We start from the raw sequence: 19,989 nt of genomic DNA on the forward strand, positions 1-19,989 counted from the left end.
ATGGTCCTTTAGTATGAGTAATTACAATTTAAGGAGGATTTATTCTTAGCAATCCAAGTAAGAATACATGAAATCCGATAGGATCTTATTACAAGCTATAGTATCCTCTTGTTGTGCTTTTTTGGGCTCGTTCCCAGGTTCACACTAGGTCGGATATGATATTGATGCGAATAAAGAACCCAAACAATTATAATAAAAACAAATATGCAAATAATCACAAGACAAGAGGATTTATATAGTTCATCAAAATCACTTATATAAATACTAAGAGTACCAAGAGCATTTATTAATATAATCAATCATTAATACAAAACATATAAAAGAGAACAATCGTACCTGTCGTTCAACTCACCAAGAAGATCAATGCATGCAACCCAAGACTTAATCTCACTTACCAAGAAGAAATCGGTGTATCCATCTTCTCTTCTCTCAAAATCCAAGAAAACTCCCACCCAAGAGAGCAAAACCACCATCTTTCAACATAAAAAAGAGAGAGATCGTATTTTTTTTTTCCTTTCTCGCTCAAGAAGTATTTTTCTACCTTAAAAAAACTCTCTTTATAATTCTTAAAAGTAGTCATTATTCATCAAGAAGCCTTATATGATTATTTTTTATCTATATAAAATTTTAAACAAAGAGTCCAAAAGAGACTTCTTTATATGACAATGTCAATCCTAGTTCAATCAACACCTCTATCAAATCTTAGTAGGCAAAAGTGATCTTTTTTCAAAGCCTCATCAGATAGAAGCTATCTTCGAAACCTGAGATTTTGTTGAGGAGGCATATTAAAATTACAGTGCCAAACAATTGCTGAAAAATAGATAAAAGCATATCAGCTTTTTCTGCTATTCACTTTTTCAGGAAAACTTACTTTGTAGAAAATATAAACTTAAATTTACAGCTCCAAATGTTTTGCTACAAAAATACATAAAATGTATGAATCTCTCTCTCTACCAAATTCAAGCCCATAAAATATTCGCCCCAATGCAAACTTTAGCCATTCCTGCAAAACAAAATCCATCATAAGCAAATTTATAAAATAGAAGAAAAAACAACGAGAGTTTCATATTGAGAAAAAACAATAAGAACAGGTTCTAAGGAATATCAAACAAAGATTTTACGGTTCAGGTGCACAAAAGCCTGTATAATTATGGATAAACAAAATGTTTGAACACAATGAACAGCTCCTACTGCAAGTAAGGACTGCAATATTATTGTATTATGAGTTGAACAAAGGAGGAGGGTTGCGGTAGGCCTGTGACAGCCAGCATAAAAACTTTGTCATATCCTATGAAAATGAACCAATATGAGAATTTTGTTGGGGCGTTCCCTACTGAGCGACGCGTTGTACTCTCTAGGCCCGGAGGCAGTGATAAATGTGCAAGGGTTGCTAGGTCGTCGCCCAGAAGCGACGCGTCACACCGGCGCCCGGGTGTGGTGTCAAATAGGCAAGGGTTCCCTCACTTTGTTGGACGGGTGGGGGTAAAGAAGTTAGTCCAAGACCATAAAATTAGGTTAGCCACTTGGAACATAGGGTCTTTAACTGGTAAGTTGGTAGAGTTAGTAGATGTTATGTGTAGGAGAAAGATTGATATTTTATGTCTTCAAGAGACCAAATGGGTAGGTGAGAAAGCTAAAGTGATAGAACCTTGGGGATATAAGATTTGGTATACAGGAATAAATAGGAATAGGAATGGAGTAGGGATTGTTATGAGTCGTCAGTTTATAGATAATGTAGTTGAGGTCCGTAGGAAGGGTGATAGAATTTTACTTATTAAATTAGTATTAGGTACGGATATTATTAATATTATTAGTGTTTATGCACCTCAAGTAGGTTTAGATGATTCCATTAAGCATCAATTTTGAGAAGATTTAGATGGAGTAATACAAGAGACATCTTATGGAGAAAAGCTTTTCATCGGCGGTGACCTTAATGGACATGTAGGCATTAGTAGGGATGGATTTGAGAATATCCATGGAGGCTATGGTATAGGAGAAAGAAATGAAAGTGGAGAAAGGATTTTAGATTTTTGTTTGTCCTATGATATGATCTTAGCAAACACTTGGTTTAGGAAGAGGGAGTCTCACCTAGTAACATTTAAAAGTGGGGTTAATACGAGTCAGATAGATTTTTTCCTACTTAGAAAGAGAGATAGGGGTTGTTGCATCGATTGTAAGGTTATACCAGGAGAAAGTGTAGCTACACAACATAGAGTCTTAATTTTAGATCTTAGAATTAGACAATGCCGCAAAAGGGATAGACATAGGATAGATCCTAGAATTAAGTGGTGGGCACTGAAAGGAGTTAAACAAGGAATGTTTGTAGAGCAGGTAGTTAAGGAAGTTGATTGGTGTCTCGAGGAGGATTCAGAATCAATGTGGAATAAGATAGCGGGTGGTATGAGAAAAGTAGCTAAGGAGGTATTGGGTGAGTCTAAAGGCGGTGCACCACTAGGTAAGGATACATCATGGTGGAACGAGGATGTCAAATTAGCTATTAAGGTTAAAAGAGAGTGTTATAGAAATCTAAGTAAGAGTCGTGATAATGAGAATTTGGAGAAGTATATGATAGCAAAGAAGGAAGCTAAAAAAGTTGTTCGAAACGCGAGGGCTAAGGTATATAAGGAGGTTTATGACAAGTTGGATACCAAAGAAGGCGAGAAGGATATTTATAGGCTTGCAAAGATGAGAGATAGGAAATCGAAGGATTTGGGTATGGTTAGATGTATCAAAGATGAAACGCAAAGGGTTTTAGTCAAAGATGAGGAGATTAAGGAGAGATGGAAAGATTATTTTGATAAGCTATTTAATGATAGTCATGCTCAAGATCTTGGAGACTTCTCCATTCCTTTTCATGAGATAAATCGTGACTTCATGCGCAAGATTCAAAAGAAAGAAATTGCAGAGGCTTTGAAGAAAATGAAATCAAGAAGGGCAGTTGGCCCAGATGGTATACCTATCGAGGCTTGGAAATGCTTGGGAGAGAAAGGTTTAGAATGGTTGACAAATCTTTTTAACTTGATTTGGCGAACAAATAAGATGCCTAATGAGTGGAGGAAGAGTACTTTGGTGCCTTTATATAAGAATAAGGGTGATATACAAGATTGCACAAACTATCGTGGTATAAAACTCATGAGTCATACTATGAAACTTTGAGAGAGGGTGATTGAGTCTAGGTTGAGGAAGGTTGTCATGATATCGGAGAATCAATTTGGTTTTATGCCTGGAAGATCAACTATGGAAGCTATACATCTTCTTAGACAACTTATTGAAAGATATAGAGAGAGGAACAAAGATTTGCATATGGTTTTTATTGATTTAGAGAAGGCATACGATAGAGTACCTAGGGACGTTCTCTGGTGGACAATGATGAAGAAAGGTGTTTCTCTCAAGTACATTAGTATAATTAAAGATATGTATGAAGGAGTAGTAACCAATGTCCGCACTTGTGGAGGGGTGACAACCAATTTTCCGATAACGGTTGGGTTACATCAAGGATCTGCTTTAAGCCCTTTCCTATTTGCGATAGTGATGGATGAGCTTACGAGATCAATTTAAGAAAATGTACCGTGGTGTATGTTGTTTGCTGATGATATTATTTTGATTGATGAGTCTAGAGCTGGGGTTAATGCTAAGTTAGAATTATGGAGACAGACATTGGAAGCTAGAGGTTTTAAGTTGAGTAAGAGTAAGACTGAATATATGGAATGTCGGTTTAGTAAGCAACGAAGTAGTGATGGGAGTGTAGTGAAGCTTGGTGAGCAAGATATACCGGTGAATGATTATTTCAAATATTTGGGATCCATCATTCAAAAGTATGGAGAAATTGATGGAGATGTAAATCATAGGATAAAGGTTGGGTGGATGAAATGGAATAGTGCTACTGGAGTGCTGTGCGATCGTAGAATGCCATTGCGGTTGAAGGGAAAGTTTTATAGGACGACTATTAGACCCGCTTTACTATATGGTACGGAATGTTGGGCTGCCAAGAGACATCATATTCAAAAAATGAGTGTAGCTGAGATGCGGATGCTTAGATGGATGTGTGGAAATACAATAAAAGATAAGATTCGGAACGAAGAGATACGTAAGAAGGTAGGTGTTGCACCCATTGAAAATAAGATGCGAGAGAATCGTTTACGGTGGTTTGGACATATTCGGCGAAGGCCTAATGATGCTCCAGTTAGAAGGTTGGAGAAATGGGAAAATATATTAGTTAAAAGAGGTCGGGGTAGGCCTAGGAAGACTTGGATGGAGATGATAGGAAAGGATATGAATGCTTTGAACCTCACCGAGGACATGGCGTTGGATAGAAATGATTGGAGGAAAAGGATTCATGTGGAAGACCCAAAATGAATTTCTTTTTTGGTTCATATCGCTGACCCCAATTGTTTTGGGATGAAGGCGTAGTTGTTGTTGTTGTTGTATGAGTTGAACAAAAATGCAACCTAGAAAAAATTATTAAAGATGATGGTCGCACTATAATCATAGTAGGAACAATCACATCACGCTCAAAGCTTGATGGCAAACGATATATGTAGTGTATCAGCAGGCATATAAATAAACGTTTCCCAATTTTCCTTATATCATTTCCTACATTCTTTTAATGTATGTACCAAAATGTGTTTTTCCATATACGTTGGTGCATTTTCCAAACCTTTATAATATAGGGAATTATATTAGCTCTGTCTAGTGTCCACTCATCTACCCACACAATTTTAAACCCCGCATCAAAGTATGAACAAGAGGAAATGACTAACTTCTGATCCTTCCGGTCATTCAAAGCTGCGGTTTATTTCTCAATAATATTGGGGAGTATAAAAACTTCTTGTTCAGCAAACTTGCATCTACATGTTTTCATAGTGGACATGCTTCAAGCCTATGGGAACTTTAATTCAAATGATAAGGCTCACATAATACCGAAGCATATTAAATTTAGCAAACATATACAGAAGGATGAAAGGAGAAAATATACGATATACCACAAAACAGACATGGTAGGATGACCAACTGCAAATGACACTAGCCAAGTACAAATGCACATAATTTGCAAGCACATTACCCTGTGCGCTATCATGCACAACTACAGAGAAGGATCATGCTAAGCTGTGAGTCATCATTCACAATTTCAGAGAAGGAACAAAGAAAGATATTGGAATAGTAACAATAAGACCGAAAAGGATCCTGCAATAACAGATAATGTGAATCTCACAGTATTATCAGTTGTTTCCAAAACTAATAATTGTAAAGTTGAAAAATCTTACAAGAATGAACATAATGATGATACAATGATTAACCAGCAGCCTCTTCCCCCAACTTTGAATAAGTCAGTTACTTGCATTTGCTAACCTGCAGAGTTCAGCATCCAATATACATCAGTGAATGAAAACTTGGCTATAGGAATAAAACAATTCCGGGTCCAAGAGTGTCTAGAAACACAAAGGCTCTTGACAACCCTAACCCACTTGGACTGAGCAGCTCAAGGACTCAAGAAACTGAGGACTCTATCATAGATGAGTTCCAAACTTCCAAGCCCCTGCATGATTGATTTCAACTTGCAGTGAGCCAAACAACTCCTATGTTATCTAGACACAGATAAGGGAGTTGGTGCCAGACACCAGTACAGAGTGTCAGACATTTGAGGGCCTACAAACTAGACAAGGGATGGTTATGTGTGTGTGTGTGTTATGCGCACATGAGTAAGATGTTCAAACTTCAAACTACAAACAAAGAGGGCAAAACATAAACTAATAATGTAATATATGAGACATAAATTAATATATATTTTGTCCCCCCTTCTTTCTTTTTGCTTGGATTCAATCAAATCACAAAGACATGGGTTTGATGTGCAATTTAGAAAGATGCCTGTAATTTTAGGCAAACTTAACAAAAACAACCGACAAACATGTGCTCAAATCTGAAAGATGGAAGCCTAAAGCTCAATTAACAAGGAAAAGTTGTACACTCGAGTATCTGAAGTAGTGAAGTGTCTGTGTCACCAAGAATCGGGCAAGGACATAGCTAGCTAGTAGAAGCATCTAGGTAACATGGAACAGATTGAATGAATGCAAAGTTTCTATGACACTAGTCCCCTTGAAAATCAAACATCTGCCTGATTCAGCAAAAACATAAGCAGCTGCCAAAAAAGAGTAATTTTCAATTTTATATATTATAAAGTCTGACTCTTAAACCACTAATGAGAAAGGGAATCAGTAAGGGCACCAAAGGAGAATATTCTGAGCCCTTAGAGTCCTGCACTCCTATGTTGATATTTATTATGAAATGGAATTTGATTTTGGAGACCATCTAAATCACTGGGCCACTGATCAATTGGAGAAACGTCCAAAGGCTGCTGCACTTCCATTTCCCAAGGCTCGGATAATCCACCTGCAAAATCCTCTTCTTGGGCCTGAAGATCAAAAATACTTTCCCAGAGAATATCATCACAAGTAACAAGGCCTTCACCAGCAATAACAGAAGCATTCAACATCGCATCCTGCTTAAAAATGATATCATTGGAATCTTGTGTCATGCTTGAACAGATCGCCTCTTCCGGTACATGCTCAGGAAAGGACATAAGATACTCAGCCCCATAGGTGCTTCCATCTATATCAGTACTCATTACACTCTTTCCCTCAAAGGCAGCTATTTTGGATTCAAGAGTTGGCAAAACAGAAAAGTCAGATCTCTTTTGACACACTTCTTTCTCAGACAAGGGATTATTGCCTGAAGCAATATTGTCCTGTCTAGTTTCTTCATCAGCATGGAGTCCATTCTTGGAAACCATATCTGGTGAAACAGAATTGGAAAATTCTGCACCAGCATTTAGCTCTAATTCAGATAGCCCCAGAGATGAAGAAGAATCATCAGATTTGTACCTCACAATTTGCCCTTCCATGGTCGGACCTGAATAAGTTGTTTGGTCCGTTTGTTGAATGAGGGGCTGTTTGTTCCTCCTTGAGAGAAGCTTTCCCTCTTTCTGATGCAAAAACAAACGGGTTAAGAAGTTTGGGTTCATCAATGCCTTGGCCAGGAAAGAGAGCATATGTTTCTGTCGCTCCTCTGTCACTTGAAGTCGTTGGCTCAAGGCATTCATATGGGATCTAGTCAGCTGCTGTGCCTGCCTTAGTTTCATGACCTCCTGCATCAAAACATGTTTGTCTCTTCTTAAATGTTCAACCTGAGCTTCCATCTCAGCCTTTCCTGGTTCTGCACATGCCCCTGAATGCCTGGGTTGGTGAGCCTGAGATGACCTGCGCCTGCGGATGTTCTTCAACAGATGTCTCTGGCCTTGAAGGAAACCTTCATTAGCAAACTCCCAACGTTCGGCATCAATTTTACGAAATCCCTGATGATAAACTCCCCAAGTAAATCATGTAAACAGAGAAAGATGAACCCCCCCCCAAGATTTATATGTTCAACAGAATACACAAACAAACAGTTAAAAGAGGAAGAAAAAAAGTAAGCTGAATTTCCTCACTACAACGACCATGATAATTCCAGAAGCACTTCAAATCAAATCTGCAAATAAAGACTGCCACTATAGGATAACAAAAAGGAAAATACAACTACTGCTATCCAGCATCAAACTGAGAACTCAGGGTCCTGCATGTGATACAAATCAAAACCAGCCACATCAAAATGCAAATTTTTAGAATGGCCCTGATGCAGCAAGCTTCTTGTTTATGAATTGAACAGGGCACAAGAAAAATAAAGACACTGTGTCTTTTAGGATGGCGAAATTGAAAAAAATATGGTGATTTAAGTAATGACAGGGCAAAATCAAATGGACACTACGGAATTTGAAATGAAAGAAAAGTGGGACGAGAGAGCAAAAAATATTGTTACAGAAGGAGTATAATATCAATAGTCTGGTTTTTATCTGTTAAAAAATGCGGACCCTCAAGACTATCTAGAATAACTACACTTTTACATCTCCTATTATGATCTCCAAAACATGAGATGGTCCACTTGCATAAAAGGAAATAAACGCCCAGATGCCTACAACTTCTAAATGGTCAATCTGTATCAGAAGCACCGGTTCACTCTCATGCAGGGTACGCTTTTAGAAGAAGTATACTAAAATTTATGATGGCCAATGCAAAGGATAAGAAGTTCCTGAATAACCATGCAGGAAATTGGCCAAAACGTGTAAGAAAAGCTCATCTCCCTTCTTTCCCTAAGATATCATTCTCCATTCATCTCTTATTAGAAAGGCTACCAATCCCTACACAAAACCACGAGGACGCTTGAATACTTACCATCATGCAATCGCAATACGTTCTTTTTCATTTTCTTATTTCCCCACATGTAGATGAAACCAATGTCCTGTGTTCTGCTTCTCTTTTCGATTTTATCTCTTCTTTCCTCGTGTTTCTTTTGCATCTTAATAGACTGCAAGAAACGATCTGAAACACTGCTCCTACAACAACATAAAAAATGGTGGGACTCCAATCTTTAACCAAACATAAAATGCTGCATTCACCATCACTCCTAATAGAAAAAAAAACTCCATGCATTTTCCCAAACCAGGGCATAAATTCTCCACCAATCTCACACACTCACCAAATATTTCTCGACAAAAAACGATACATAATAAAGTTCCTTCTCACATTCCTGAACTCACAAACATCTTCCGCCATGTTCCATTTCCAAAACCAACGACCCTTCAATCGTCAACCGTAGCAAACGAGCCACATCCATCACAACCACCAAGAAGAGCAAACCAATTTACAAAAGAAAAACGCAATATATTACATGAAGAGCCAAATACCATCTACACCCACAATGGGAAAAAAGGGTCCCCGAGATACATCAACCAACAGAAAGCAACAATAAAACCCAAAAAAGAAGAAGAACAACAACAACACTCGACCACAATTCCCAGCATTTACATGCAGAAACCCAAAAACAGAAAGAGCGTAAAGAATATACACACATAGGTATTGAGTTGGCGAACGAAGCTCGAGAAATTGCCGTGCTTGAAGTGTCGAGGGAGGACGCTTCTCGAGAACTCGGCGGGGTCCCAAACCACGAAGCCATCGCCGTTCGGGTTCCACGAAATGACCGGGTCGAGGGATCGATCCTCCACGAGATCGTACGCCTTCGTGAGGAACGGAGGGACGGAAACCGCTTGCAGGGACTCGAGGGGTCGAGGGATGAGGTCGGGGCTCTCTCCGTCCGGCGATACGGCGGATTCCGGCGGGTTCCGCGATGCCGGGGAAGAGAGAGCAGGTTCCATCCCTCTTTCGGCAAATACGACGGAAAAAAGGGGTCTCTCAGGGAGATAATTTTTTGAACGCACGAGTGGCGGAGGAAAGAATTTCTATTTGCGCGCCGCTTGCCGCCATTCTGTGGGAGTTGTCAAAAAGGATCTCGAATTCTCGTTTATTACACGGAGGTCACTATTGCGTAACGCTGCAAAGAGTAGTTTTTTTTTTTTTTTTCTTCCCTAAACCGACTTATGAACAGAACAGGGCTGGGTATCAGGTCAGAGGCGCCTCCGACGTGTCTCAGAGGGGCCCCGTCGCTTTAACTTGATGTGCAAGGAATAAGGACGTCTGCCGCCACTTAGGCGGGTCGGATCTAGACCCATGCCCAGATCTCTCTCTCTCTCTCTCTCATGAAATAAAGTCTTCATGGTATAGCACGCGTTGATCAGAAATGGATCTGCTAAGACAAGGACACCATGTTCAGTCCTGTCCTGTCCTGTCTGATACAATGTTGTCAGTATCGGCAGAAAATGGACACGCTTCACCATTGAATTCGTTATTTTTTAATAAATGTAAAAAACACTTAAAATTAATTCTTAATATTATTTTAATATGTGTCATTGGCACATAATATTTTTTGGCTGCAGTATCAGTATCGGCCGATTCACTTGAATCGTAAGCCAAACGATTCAGGGCCGATACCAACACTGACAACATTGGTCTGCTGACAACCTTGAACAAGGACACCCAATAATGCTTTGTTGTTTTTTTCTTTTTAAAAGTGTTCCAGGTGTCCTGTCCTCTCGTGTTCCACTAGGTAGAGATGCTTTTTCAGAGTTGTCCCTGGTGCAGCCCAACTAGGTAATTCTGAATCATTCCCCCCAAAAATACGACCAAGTCCTTGGACAGCTTGTAGGTAGCCTCTAGTCCCAAGCTTCTCACCCCGATTCTTTCTGCAATTTGTGTGCTCCTTAGTGTTTTTGAGCACCAAATAGGCCGAAACCTCACAAATACAAACCCTCTGAGAAATTTGAGCCACAATGGATTCGATTACAGTAACTTTAAACACAATTACAAACACTTCACAAACAAAACAAACGATACATACAGTTCCCACACCACCCAAACTTTACACCCCTGCAACTCCTGGAATATAACACATCTCAAGCTGCAATTTGGTACAATATTTGATGTATTGCAAATAAGCCACACACCAAAAAATGAAGCAAAATGCACATGGAAATTTCGAGATATACTTCTTCAAAGTCGACACTACGTATTTTCTGCAGAAAACAGAATACTACTGCCGGGTCGCCGAAAAAATGGTGCTTGTGATAAGAACCTGCGCCGCACAAGCGCTGAGCGCACGTGTGTCGTGACTTGGCACATTCAGTTAGGCTGAGCCACATCAGCGCCAACTTGGATCTCCACCAAGGCCCACTTGGGTCATTTTCCACTTACCACCTCTCGTTTTAGTTTTAGCTGTTTTGGTTTTGTAAAACTCTATAAAAGGCCTCATTTGGCGCCATTGTAAAGAATCTTTGAATCTTTTAAAATTGAAGTTCCTTTCTTTGGAGAGTTCGTTCTCTTAGGCTGCTCTTCTTAAAGTAGAGGGCGAGTAACCCACATAGGCCAATTGAGATCAAATTGATCTCATTTGGAAAGTCTAGCTCATACGTGAGCTAGCATTGGCTCGGTTCGGTGCTTGATAATCAACGGATCTGGAGTATGCAAACATTTGGCGAGTTCTAGCTATTTCCGGCAATAATTGGGAGACTCCCAGCCTCTCAACACCTCTCCACGGCTGAACAACGGATTGATCATTCAATCCAAGGAGGAAGATCGCATGAAGCTCATCTTTCAACCTCTCTTGGTGATTTTGAGTAATTGGTGAGTAGATCTCCTCATTTCGAGTGCTCAGTGCTCTAGAAATGATGTATGATTGTATAATTGATGATTTGGAAGGGATCTGGAGTGAATTAAGCAATGTAATTATGAAATTGAGGTGTTTATAACTCGATCTAGCCATTTGTCAGAAGATCTAAGGTGGCTGGTGGTAGATCCGAGTATTGAAGCTCAGATATGAAACGATCCACCATTCAATTGGGGAATCAGGCCCCAGATTTGTCTTCTACAGTTTGAGAGCTCTAAAATTGGCTATCTGGATGCTCAAAACGGTGAAGAATTGAGGTCAGAATTGTCATTTGAAGTTCAGCACTCACCAGATTCTGGCCAAGCATTGTCGGATCTTTGATCGTCGTTTCCCAATTATCTACTCGTGCATTTCTGACGATTTAAAGTTTTTCGTGTTTAAATCACATATGGAAAATGTGTCTGTTGTTGGGATAAACCACCACGTTGGTGGTGGTTACCCACGATGTGGGTAACGCTCCCCCATGAATGTGCTCCTTCCATTAAACCTGCACAAAATCAAGGGGAACGGTTACACAACCGTTCCCATTTTGTGCCTATAAAAAGGGGGTTTCATGAGCAACCCTAATTAAGGTGAAATACAAGAAAATCATGAGAGAGGGTTTTAGGTTCTTACCTCTCCATACAATCGATTTTCATCAAGAGGGAATCGATCCTGCTCACTGACTGCATCCGGCAGCCTGCGCTCGTGGAGGGCCGCAGTCCGACTGAGGAGAAGCCCTTCCCTTCCTTTATCAACCACCACCACCTGTGCGGCTTCTTCTGCTCTAGCCGACCTCCACCACCCACAGCAGCCCGCCAATGGCTGCCTCAGGTATGCAGTCCTCCCCTGTATTTTTGTTATGTTTAACAGTGTGGTGTTGTGTTTCATGTCTTTATGCAGGGCCACCGCCTTTCAGGGGAGGCGATGCATTTGCCGGACCAGCGACCCAACATCTGTACCGTGCGCTAGTTGATTTGAAGTACTTGAAAAACATGCACTGAGCACACACACACACATTCTGTCACTGCACAGGCATGTGCCACCCAGTTGGCATTTTGGGGACTTTGTTGTCATTTTTAGGCGAACCTCTAGCGAGTCTGCAAGCGCTTTGGCCATTTCTTTCAGCAAAGCGTACCTTCCATACACACTGGTACTAGGCACCCCTCCAAACTTGATCTGAAGTTGGTACCTCCTTTGGAAAATCTGAAACTTTTGTGCAATAACTATATTCAGACTAAATACAATAAAACACATTGTTCTATTTATGTGTGTTGAATAAAGTTGCGGTCGCCTGCAATAGTGGCTTTGGAGGCACCTTTTCCTATCGTGTTGAATGCGCCCTATTACACACACCTTGGGTTGAATATCCTCACATAGCATTGAGTAGAGTGAGTGATTCTCCTTGGTCCAAAGACCCTTTAAAAGTAGATTTATCCCAGGCGGCTAGTATCAGTGAGATCCTTTTTAAGGAAGGTTGTGCACTTACCATATCAGAGTGTGCAACGGAGTTAGCGTAGTTTCACTTGTTGTGCATAAGGGTACAGCCTGTGCACATCCAGATTTGACAGATCAGCTTGCATGAGCTATACAGAAAAAGCTACTCGTGTTTGGGCTAAAATTTGATTTACATGTGCTTAGGACATTGTATTTAAATGTGTTCAAATTTGAGCTTGATCTGATTTTTGTAAGTAGAATTTCAGGCTTGAACTTTCTGATATGGCTTTGTAACCTAGCTTAATTTAGAGCTAGCTGCACCCTCATTGCTGGCCTTGTATCCTTATTTTGGTGTGGTTTGTGAGTCTGGATGCACTAGTAGACTTTCCCCGGGGTCCTCAGCCACAAACTCGGGTCGTGGCTATACTTGCCCAATCGGACATACTGCTTGATTATCGCTCCACATTGTAGTGTAATTAGACCAAAGCACAATGAGCCTATGGATATTTCATATGCTTCTGTGAAGGTCCCACTAGTTGGTATTAGAGTCAATCATAGCTCTAACATGCTCACGACCTATGAGAAGGCTACACAAGAATTATTTGAGGAAGCCAACTCCAAAATGCTTGAGCATGTGGCTTTATTGGAGCAAACCATTAACCAATGGTTTACAAGTTTAGAGTCTTCTATCCAAGACCTTACTCGGTCTATAATGAAAATGACTCATGAGAGAGGAACCCCAAGATACAGGCAAGAGCCAAGGAATAGGCAAAATCAGCATGAGGATGAGTTTTCCATGCATGATGAGTCACCTTGAGAAAGAGATGAAGAGAGGGGTTATTGGCGTCCTTATGGGAGAAAAGTGAGCTCAACACTATTTTACATGTTACCAAATCCCCATGAATGCGAGAGTTGATGAAGTTGTGGCAAAATTAGATGGAAACGCAATGAGATGGTATCATTGGCTTGAGTTGTTGAAAGGCATGTCTGCATGGTACTAATTCCAAGAGGGTCTATTGGCTCGTTTTAGACCAACCACACTTGTCAACTATGATGTTGTTCTTACGCAACTAAAACAAAAAGGAGGACTTGAGGACTATTAAGCCGTATTTGAGGATTTGTGCTTTATGTTATCACATGTGGACCAACAAACCTTGTTTGGGTCTTATGTTGGGGGTTTTCATGAAGATTTGAGAATTAAAGTCCTTACTTCAAATGTTCATACCTCCGAAGGATCTTATAGAATGGCTAAACTCTATGAAAAAAAATTAAACTCATGAGTATCCTACACAAGAGTCACTGGTTCAAAGCGACTTCTAAGATCACTCCCTATCCCAAAGTTGAGAATAAGACTTGCTTTCAAAAGTCTAAAGCGAACACTAGCACCCAAAGCCAAATTGAGGAAAAGGGAAAGAAGGGTGGGTGTTTTAAATATGGTGATAAGTGACATTCGGGCCACAAGTGAAAAGCCATAAGAGTTCTCTAAATCACATACTTGGATGACACTACAACAAAGCAGTAGATTAGCGACGACCACATTCCGTCGCTAACATGGTTAGCGACGGATTAGCGACAACGAGGCGACAGTATGCTTACGTCGCGAATATTTCGACGCTAACTGGCGACGGAATTATTCCATCGCCAGGTCCGTCGCTAATTGCGACGGAATAACGAACGCTATATTTCGTCGCCAATCCGTCGGTACTCAACGTCGACCACCGCTTGGCGACGGATTTACTTTCGTCGCTATGCCGTCGCTATATTAATATGAATAGCGACGGATGGTTCCGTCGCAAACACAAAAAAAAATTAAAAAAAATTTATTTGAAAATTAATTACCGAGAACTGTACAATTTCTATTTCCTGTACAATTTATATTTCCTGTAAATAAAAAACAAACCACACAAAAAAATTCATATAACAAGAATCTACAACAATTAATCGTTCCACCTTAAAATTAAGAAGTTTAATTATTTACAATTCAACAATTATAATTAGGAAAAATAAAAAAAATAGAACTTCTTCAACACAGTCCTCTAATCATCGCCAAGATTTTGTGCGTCTTCTTGTTCATTGTCTTTATCTGTCCCTTCAGCTCCACTACCCTGATTATCGCTAGCAGCCTACACAAGAAAAGAACAGTCAGTATTGATAAACAAAATATAATGAAATAAATTACACACTATATGTGATTCTATCATGTGCTCATGTGTGATCTAAGGCAATAAAAAAACTCTATATGTGATTCTATCATGCTCATATGTGCTCTAAGGCAGTCAAAAAATTGAATATGTGATTATAGCATGTTCATATGTGTTCTAAGGCATCTAAAAAAACTCTATATGTGATTCTACCATGCTCAGATGTGCTTTAAGGCAGGCAAAAAACTATATATGTGATTCGATCATGCTCGTATGTGTGCTAAGGCAGTCAAAAAATTGAATATGTGAATATAGCATGCTCATATGTGCTCTAAGGCAGGCAAAGCCAAAATTTTTATATGTGATTCTATCATAAATGATATATAACATGTTCATATATGTTCTAAGGCAGTAAAAAAACTCTATATGTTATTATAGCATGCTCATATGTGTGCTAAGGCAGTCAAAAAACTGAATATGTGATTATAATATACTCATATGTGTTCTTAGGCAGTCAAAAAACTGAATATGTGATTATAGCATGCTCATATGTGTTATAATGCAGTCAAAAAAACTTTATATGTGATTCTATCATGCTCATATGTGTTCTAAGGCAGACAAAAAGTTATATATATATATATATATATATATATATATATATATATATATATATATATATATATATATATATGTGATTCTATCATGCTCATATGTGTGCTAAGGCAGTAAAAAAATTGAATATGTGAATATAGCATGCTCATATGTGCTCTAAGGCAGGCAAAACAAAAAAATTTATATGTGATTCTATCATAAATGATATATAACATGTTCATATGTGTTCTAAGGCAGTCAAAAAATTGAATATGTGATTATAGCATGTTCATATGTGTTCTAAGGCATCTAAAAAAACTCTATATGTGATTCTACCATGCTCAGATGTGCTTTAAGGCAGGCAAAAAACTATATATGTGATTCGATCATGCTCGTATGTGTGCTAAGGCAGTCAAAAAATTGAATATGTGAATATAGCATGCTCATATGTGCTCTAAGGCAGTCAAAAAACTGAATATGTGATTATACCTGAGAGGGACCTGGAATCGAAGATCCCCTATCCTGAACAGCGGCCTTGATCTCATTTCGGAGAAAGGGGGCAACGGTGTATTGAAAGTAGTTATTCAGTGATTCATTAATGATCTCGCGTACATCATCACCAGAAAGAATAGTCGGCTGCTTGGAGCTTATGTCGGCGCAAGAAGTCGGTGAGCCGTAACTGGAAGAACGAATAACTGGTGAAGTGTTCATATTACTCCCAAACCCGAACACGCGACCTTTTTTTGGTTCACCTGCTGCAGTCACCCATGCTGTAGGATCAAATGATGAATGCTGAGTAGCGTCTTCGCCATATCGCTCTACCATCTGTTGCTCATATGCCTCCTACAAAATAATGTTTAAAGTATTCATTAATAATTAATGATAACATTATGATAACTTGCATATATATTGCAATGATTATTAATAGAATTAATACATACCATTGTCGTTCTCGCCTTCTCTGATACGAAGACTCCCGTGGTCTTCCGTTTATGTGTTTCTACAAACACATCCTTATATGGTACACTGCCTCCTTTTTCTGCTTCCTGCGAAGTTAAATGACAAAAGATTTAGTACACAAATTTGCAACAATACTTATAAAATTAATATTATATATTGATGAGTTACTATTTTCTTTAGGTGGCTCCCAAATGTCTTAGATCCACCTGTGTGTAGATGGGCTTCAGGCATCTTCGATCGATTTTGTGAAGCCTTCGCAGAGCGATTTTTAAATGCATCTCCCGCCCACATATCGCACATTTCATCCCAGTAATCTCTCCTGATAGTAATAGGACCATGGCCCTTCCACAGTAATGGATCATCTACTACGCCAGATGCTTTTTTTGCTGCAGTCTTCATAGTGTGCAGCATGTCTGCAAATCGATTGACAGCCACCTTCTGCCACACCTTCCTTGCATCATTTTCTTCCACCGTAGTTGCGAAGCGATTCGAAGCCTACAAATATTTTCAGAAAGTTAGTAGACATTGCTTAAATAAATTAAATATGAAACACATTAACTATGAGAAACAACTGTATACCATGAATGAGGACCACAATCTGTCTAACACCTCCTTTGGGTACTCTTTCCATTGAGCAATTGGTCCTGGTAGATGTTGAAGAAGTGAATTCCTAATCTCCCGTACTACTTCTTGTGGCTCAAACCTCGTGCTGCACATGAATTGTTACACAGTAAATATCAATATAAAATATTTAAAAGATATGCAATAATTTAAAACAAAATACTTACGGTCGATTATCGATATACACTATTCGAATGAGTCTTCTTGTGCCAGCCTGAGAAGACCCTGTTTGCTGTGTTGGCTCTTGACTTGTGTGATCAACTGGTGTAGGTGGGTCGTGTACAGGCGCAACATCATCTGTAAAAAAATACATTAGAAATTCTCAGAATGTGCATTTGAACTAATCAAGCATCTAATTAGTTATATGATATACCTATCACAAGAGCCCGTGAAGATGAAGGCTGAGCCTGGCTACTACTGGATGAGCGACCACTATAACCTCCACGAACCATATTCTAACAAATAACATATGTCATACAATACATTCAAATAATTCACATCAAGTATTACAATGCAATCAAGTCATTCACATCAAGCATTGCAATGCATTCAAATAATTCAAATCATTAGCATCAAGTATTGCACTAATTCAAATCATTCGTTAATTGCATAAATTATAATACATTCAGATAATTCAAATAATTCACATCAAGTATTACAATGCAATCAAGTCATTCACATCAAGCATTGCAATGCATTCAAATAATTCAAATCATTAGCATCAAGTATTGCACTAATTCAAATCATTCGTTAATTGCATAAATTATAATACATTCAGATAATTGAAATCATTCACATCAAGTATTACAATGCAATCAAGTCATTCACATCAAGCATTGCAATGCATTCAAATAATTCAAATCATTGGCATCAAGTATTGCACTAATTCAAATCATTCGTTAATTGCATAAATTATAATACATTCAGATAATTGAAATCATTCACATCAAGTATTACAATGCAATCAAGTCATTCACATCAAGCATTGCAATGCATTCAAATAATTCAAATCATTGGCATCAAGTATTGCACTAATTCAAATCATTCGTTAATTGCATAAATTATAACACATTCAGATAATTGAAATCATTCACATCAAGTATTATAATGCATTCGAATCATTCGTATCAAGTATTACAATACATTTAAATAAAATTTATGATCATTCACACCAAGTATTGCAATACAACTCACATCAAGTATTACAATGCATTTAAATAGAGGTTTGTAGTATAAGATTTTGCTCACTAGCTTGAGAATTCTTCCTCGTCACTAGTTTGACTTTCTTCTTCTTCTTCTTCTTCTTCTTCTTCTTCTTCTTCTTCTTCTTCATTGTTTGCCCATCCACTTGGTACATCATTTGGATCACATTCCTCTATGAATGTTTCATCGGCCAATGGAGATATGACATGCATATCATGCGCAACATCGTGACCATAAGCGAAGTCATAGACATCATCTGATTGATAGTAATCACTGTCTTCAGCTAACTCATCTTCCTGTAACTGATCATACTCGGGGTATAATTTGGATTTCACCTTGCAAACTGCCCACCATTCATTTCTATCTGACTTTTTTATACTCGGATATGAAGTATAATAAACTTGTTGAGCTTGCGAGGCTAATATGAATGGTTCATATGTTCCAAACCTGGATTTATGATTCACCTCCACAATGCCTGAAGCTTTGTCGAGTCTTGTTGCAGTTGGATCAAACCAATGACACTTGAATATCGTAACCCTGTTATTCATGCCTAAGTAAGTCAACTCCATTATTTCCTCTATAACACCATAGTAATCATGTTCATTTTCACCGTAGCTGCTACCCTTGACACACACGCCACTATTTATCGTTGATTTGTTTATACCGTAGTCTTTTGTATGGAATCGATAACCATTTACGATATACCCATTGTAGCATTGCACAACTTTGGTCGGACCATTTTCTAAATCACATATTCCTTGATCTTTAACATCACCATTGCGAACCTACGCACAAACATAAACAATGATTGTGATCACGATCAATTAAGTAACTTAGTGTTGTTTATAAGTACAAAATTTATGTTAGCTTCTTTACCAACTGTTTCAACCACTCCACAAACTTAGTTTCACGTTCTTTTTGTACTTCTGCATCAGTGAGATGTGAAACTTTGTTTTGCAACTCCAGATCAAATCGTCTGCAAACCACAAATACTTATATTACTGAGCCATGTATCCACATATAGAACATAAAAGGATTTATAATTGAGTTGCATATACATATACTTACTCGATGTATGGGTCGATCGCTGAGCAATTAAAAAGAATATAGATGTGTGCTGCATCTTGCTCTCGATCTGTCAATAGCCTTGATCGACAACTACCAAATGCATGCCCAAGTGGTTGAAATATCGACAGCTTGTCAGCTACAGTTACTTGTTCTCCATCATCGTTACAGGGCGGGCATGTGTAACGTGTTGGAATATGAGGTTCGAAGTATATAGATGAGAAATTTGAAATCTCTTCTAAAGTGTACGCCTCACAAATAGAGCCTTCTACTCTTGCTTTATTACGAATCTTTTTTTTTAGGTCGAACATGCATCTGACAAGAATATACATTTCAAATTTTAAATATCTGTCACTAAAGAGACAAATATAAAAAAACATATACCTTTCAAATGGGTACATCCATCGATATTGCACAGGGCCACCAACCCTTAGTTCATATGGAAGATGTATGATCAAATGTTCCATAACATCAAAAAATGCTGGCGGAAATATCTTTTCTAACAGACAAACAGTGGTGATGACAGAGTCCTCGAGATTCTTTACATCTGATACAACGACCTCCCGTGCACACAATGTTCTGAAAAATCCGCTCAACTCAGACAATACCCCCCATATAGGTTTGTCTAACATATCATGGAATGCTAGGGGTATCAATCGTTGCATAAAGATGTGACAATCATGGCTCTTCAACCCATATAACTGTCCATCGTCAATCTTCACAGCCCGAGCAATGTTAGAGACATATCCATCTGGAAATCTCAGTTGTCTCAACCATTGACATACATGTCTTATTTGATCAGGTCCGAGCACGTACTTCGCCTTTGGTTTCAGTACTTTGCCATTAT

The 19,989-nt window shown here is 38.7% G+C and overlaps 1 protein-coding gene across 2 annotated transcripts; it reads right to left on the reverse strand.

Annotated features, from left to right (window-relative positions):
• Positions 1 to 509: 509 nt before the first annotated feature.
• LOC149848485 (heat stress transcription factor A-2-like) lies at positions 510 to 9,317 on the reverse strand. Of its 2 annotated transcripts, XM_090011688.1 has the most exons (5): positions 8,939 to 9,317; positions 6,879 to 7,348; positions 5,265 to 5,349; positions 872 to 1,003; positions 510 to 761 (listed from the first exon to the last, which is right to left on the reverse strand). In XM_090011688.1, the coding sequence occupies exons 1-3, from the start codon at positions 9,239 to 9,241 to the stop codon at positions 5,328 to 5,330; spliced, it is 795 nt and encodes a 264-aa protein (XP_089867814.1). In that variant the 5' UTR covers positions 9,242 to 9,317; the 3' UTR covers positions 510 to 761; positions 872 to 1,003; positions 5,265 to 5,327. The 2 variants fall into 2 exon arrangements, with proteins under 2 accessions (XP_089867814.1, XP_089867805.1); XM_090011679.1 differs by having other exon boundaries at positions 510 to 1,003.
• Between the last annotated feature and the right edge of the window lie 10,672 nt (positions 9,318 to 19,989).

The sequence above is a fragment of the Nuphar pumila genome, chromosome 1, assembly GCF_984573655.1.
Source record: "Nuphar pumila chromosome 1, dmNupPumi1.hap1.1, whole genome shotgun sequence".
In the NCBI taxonomy this organism is placed as follows: Eukaryota; Viridiplantae; Streptophyta; class Magnoliopsida; order Nymphaeales; family Nymphaeaceae; genus Nuphar; species Nuphar pumila.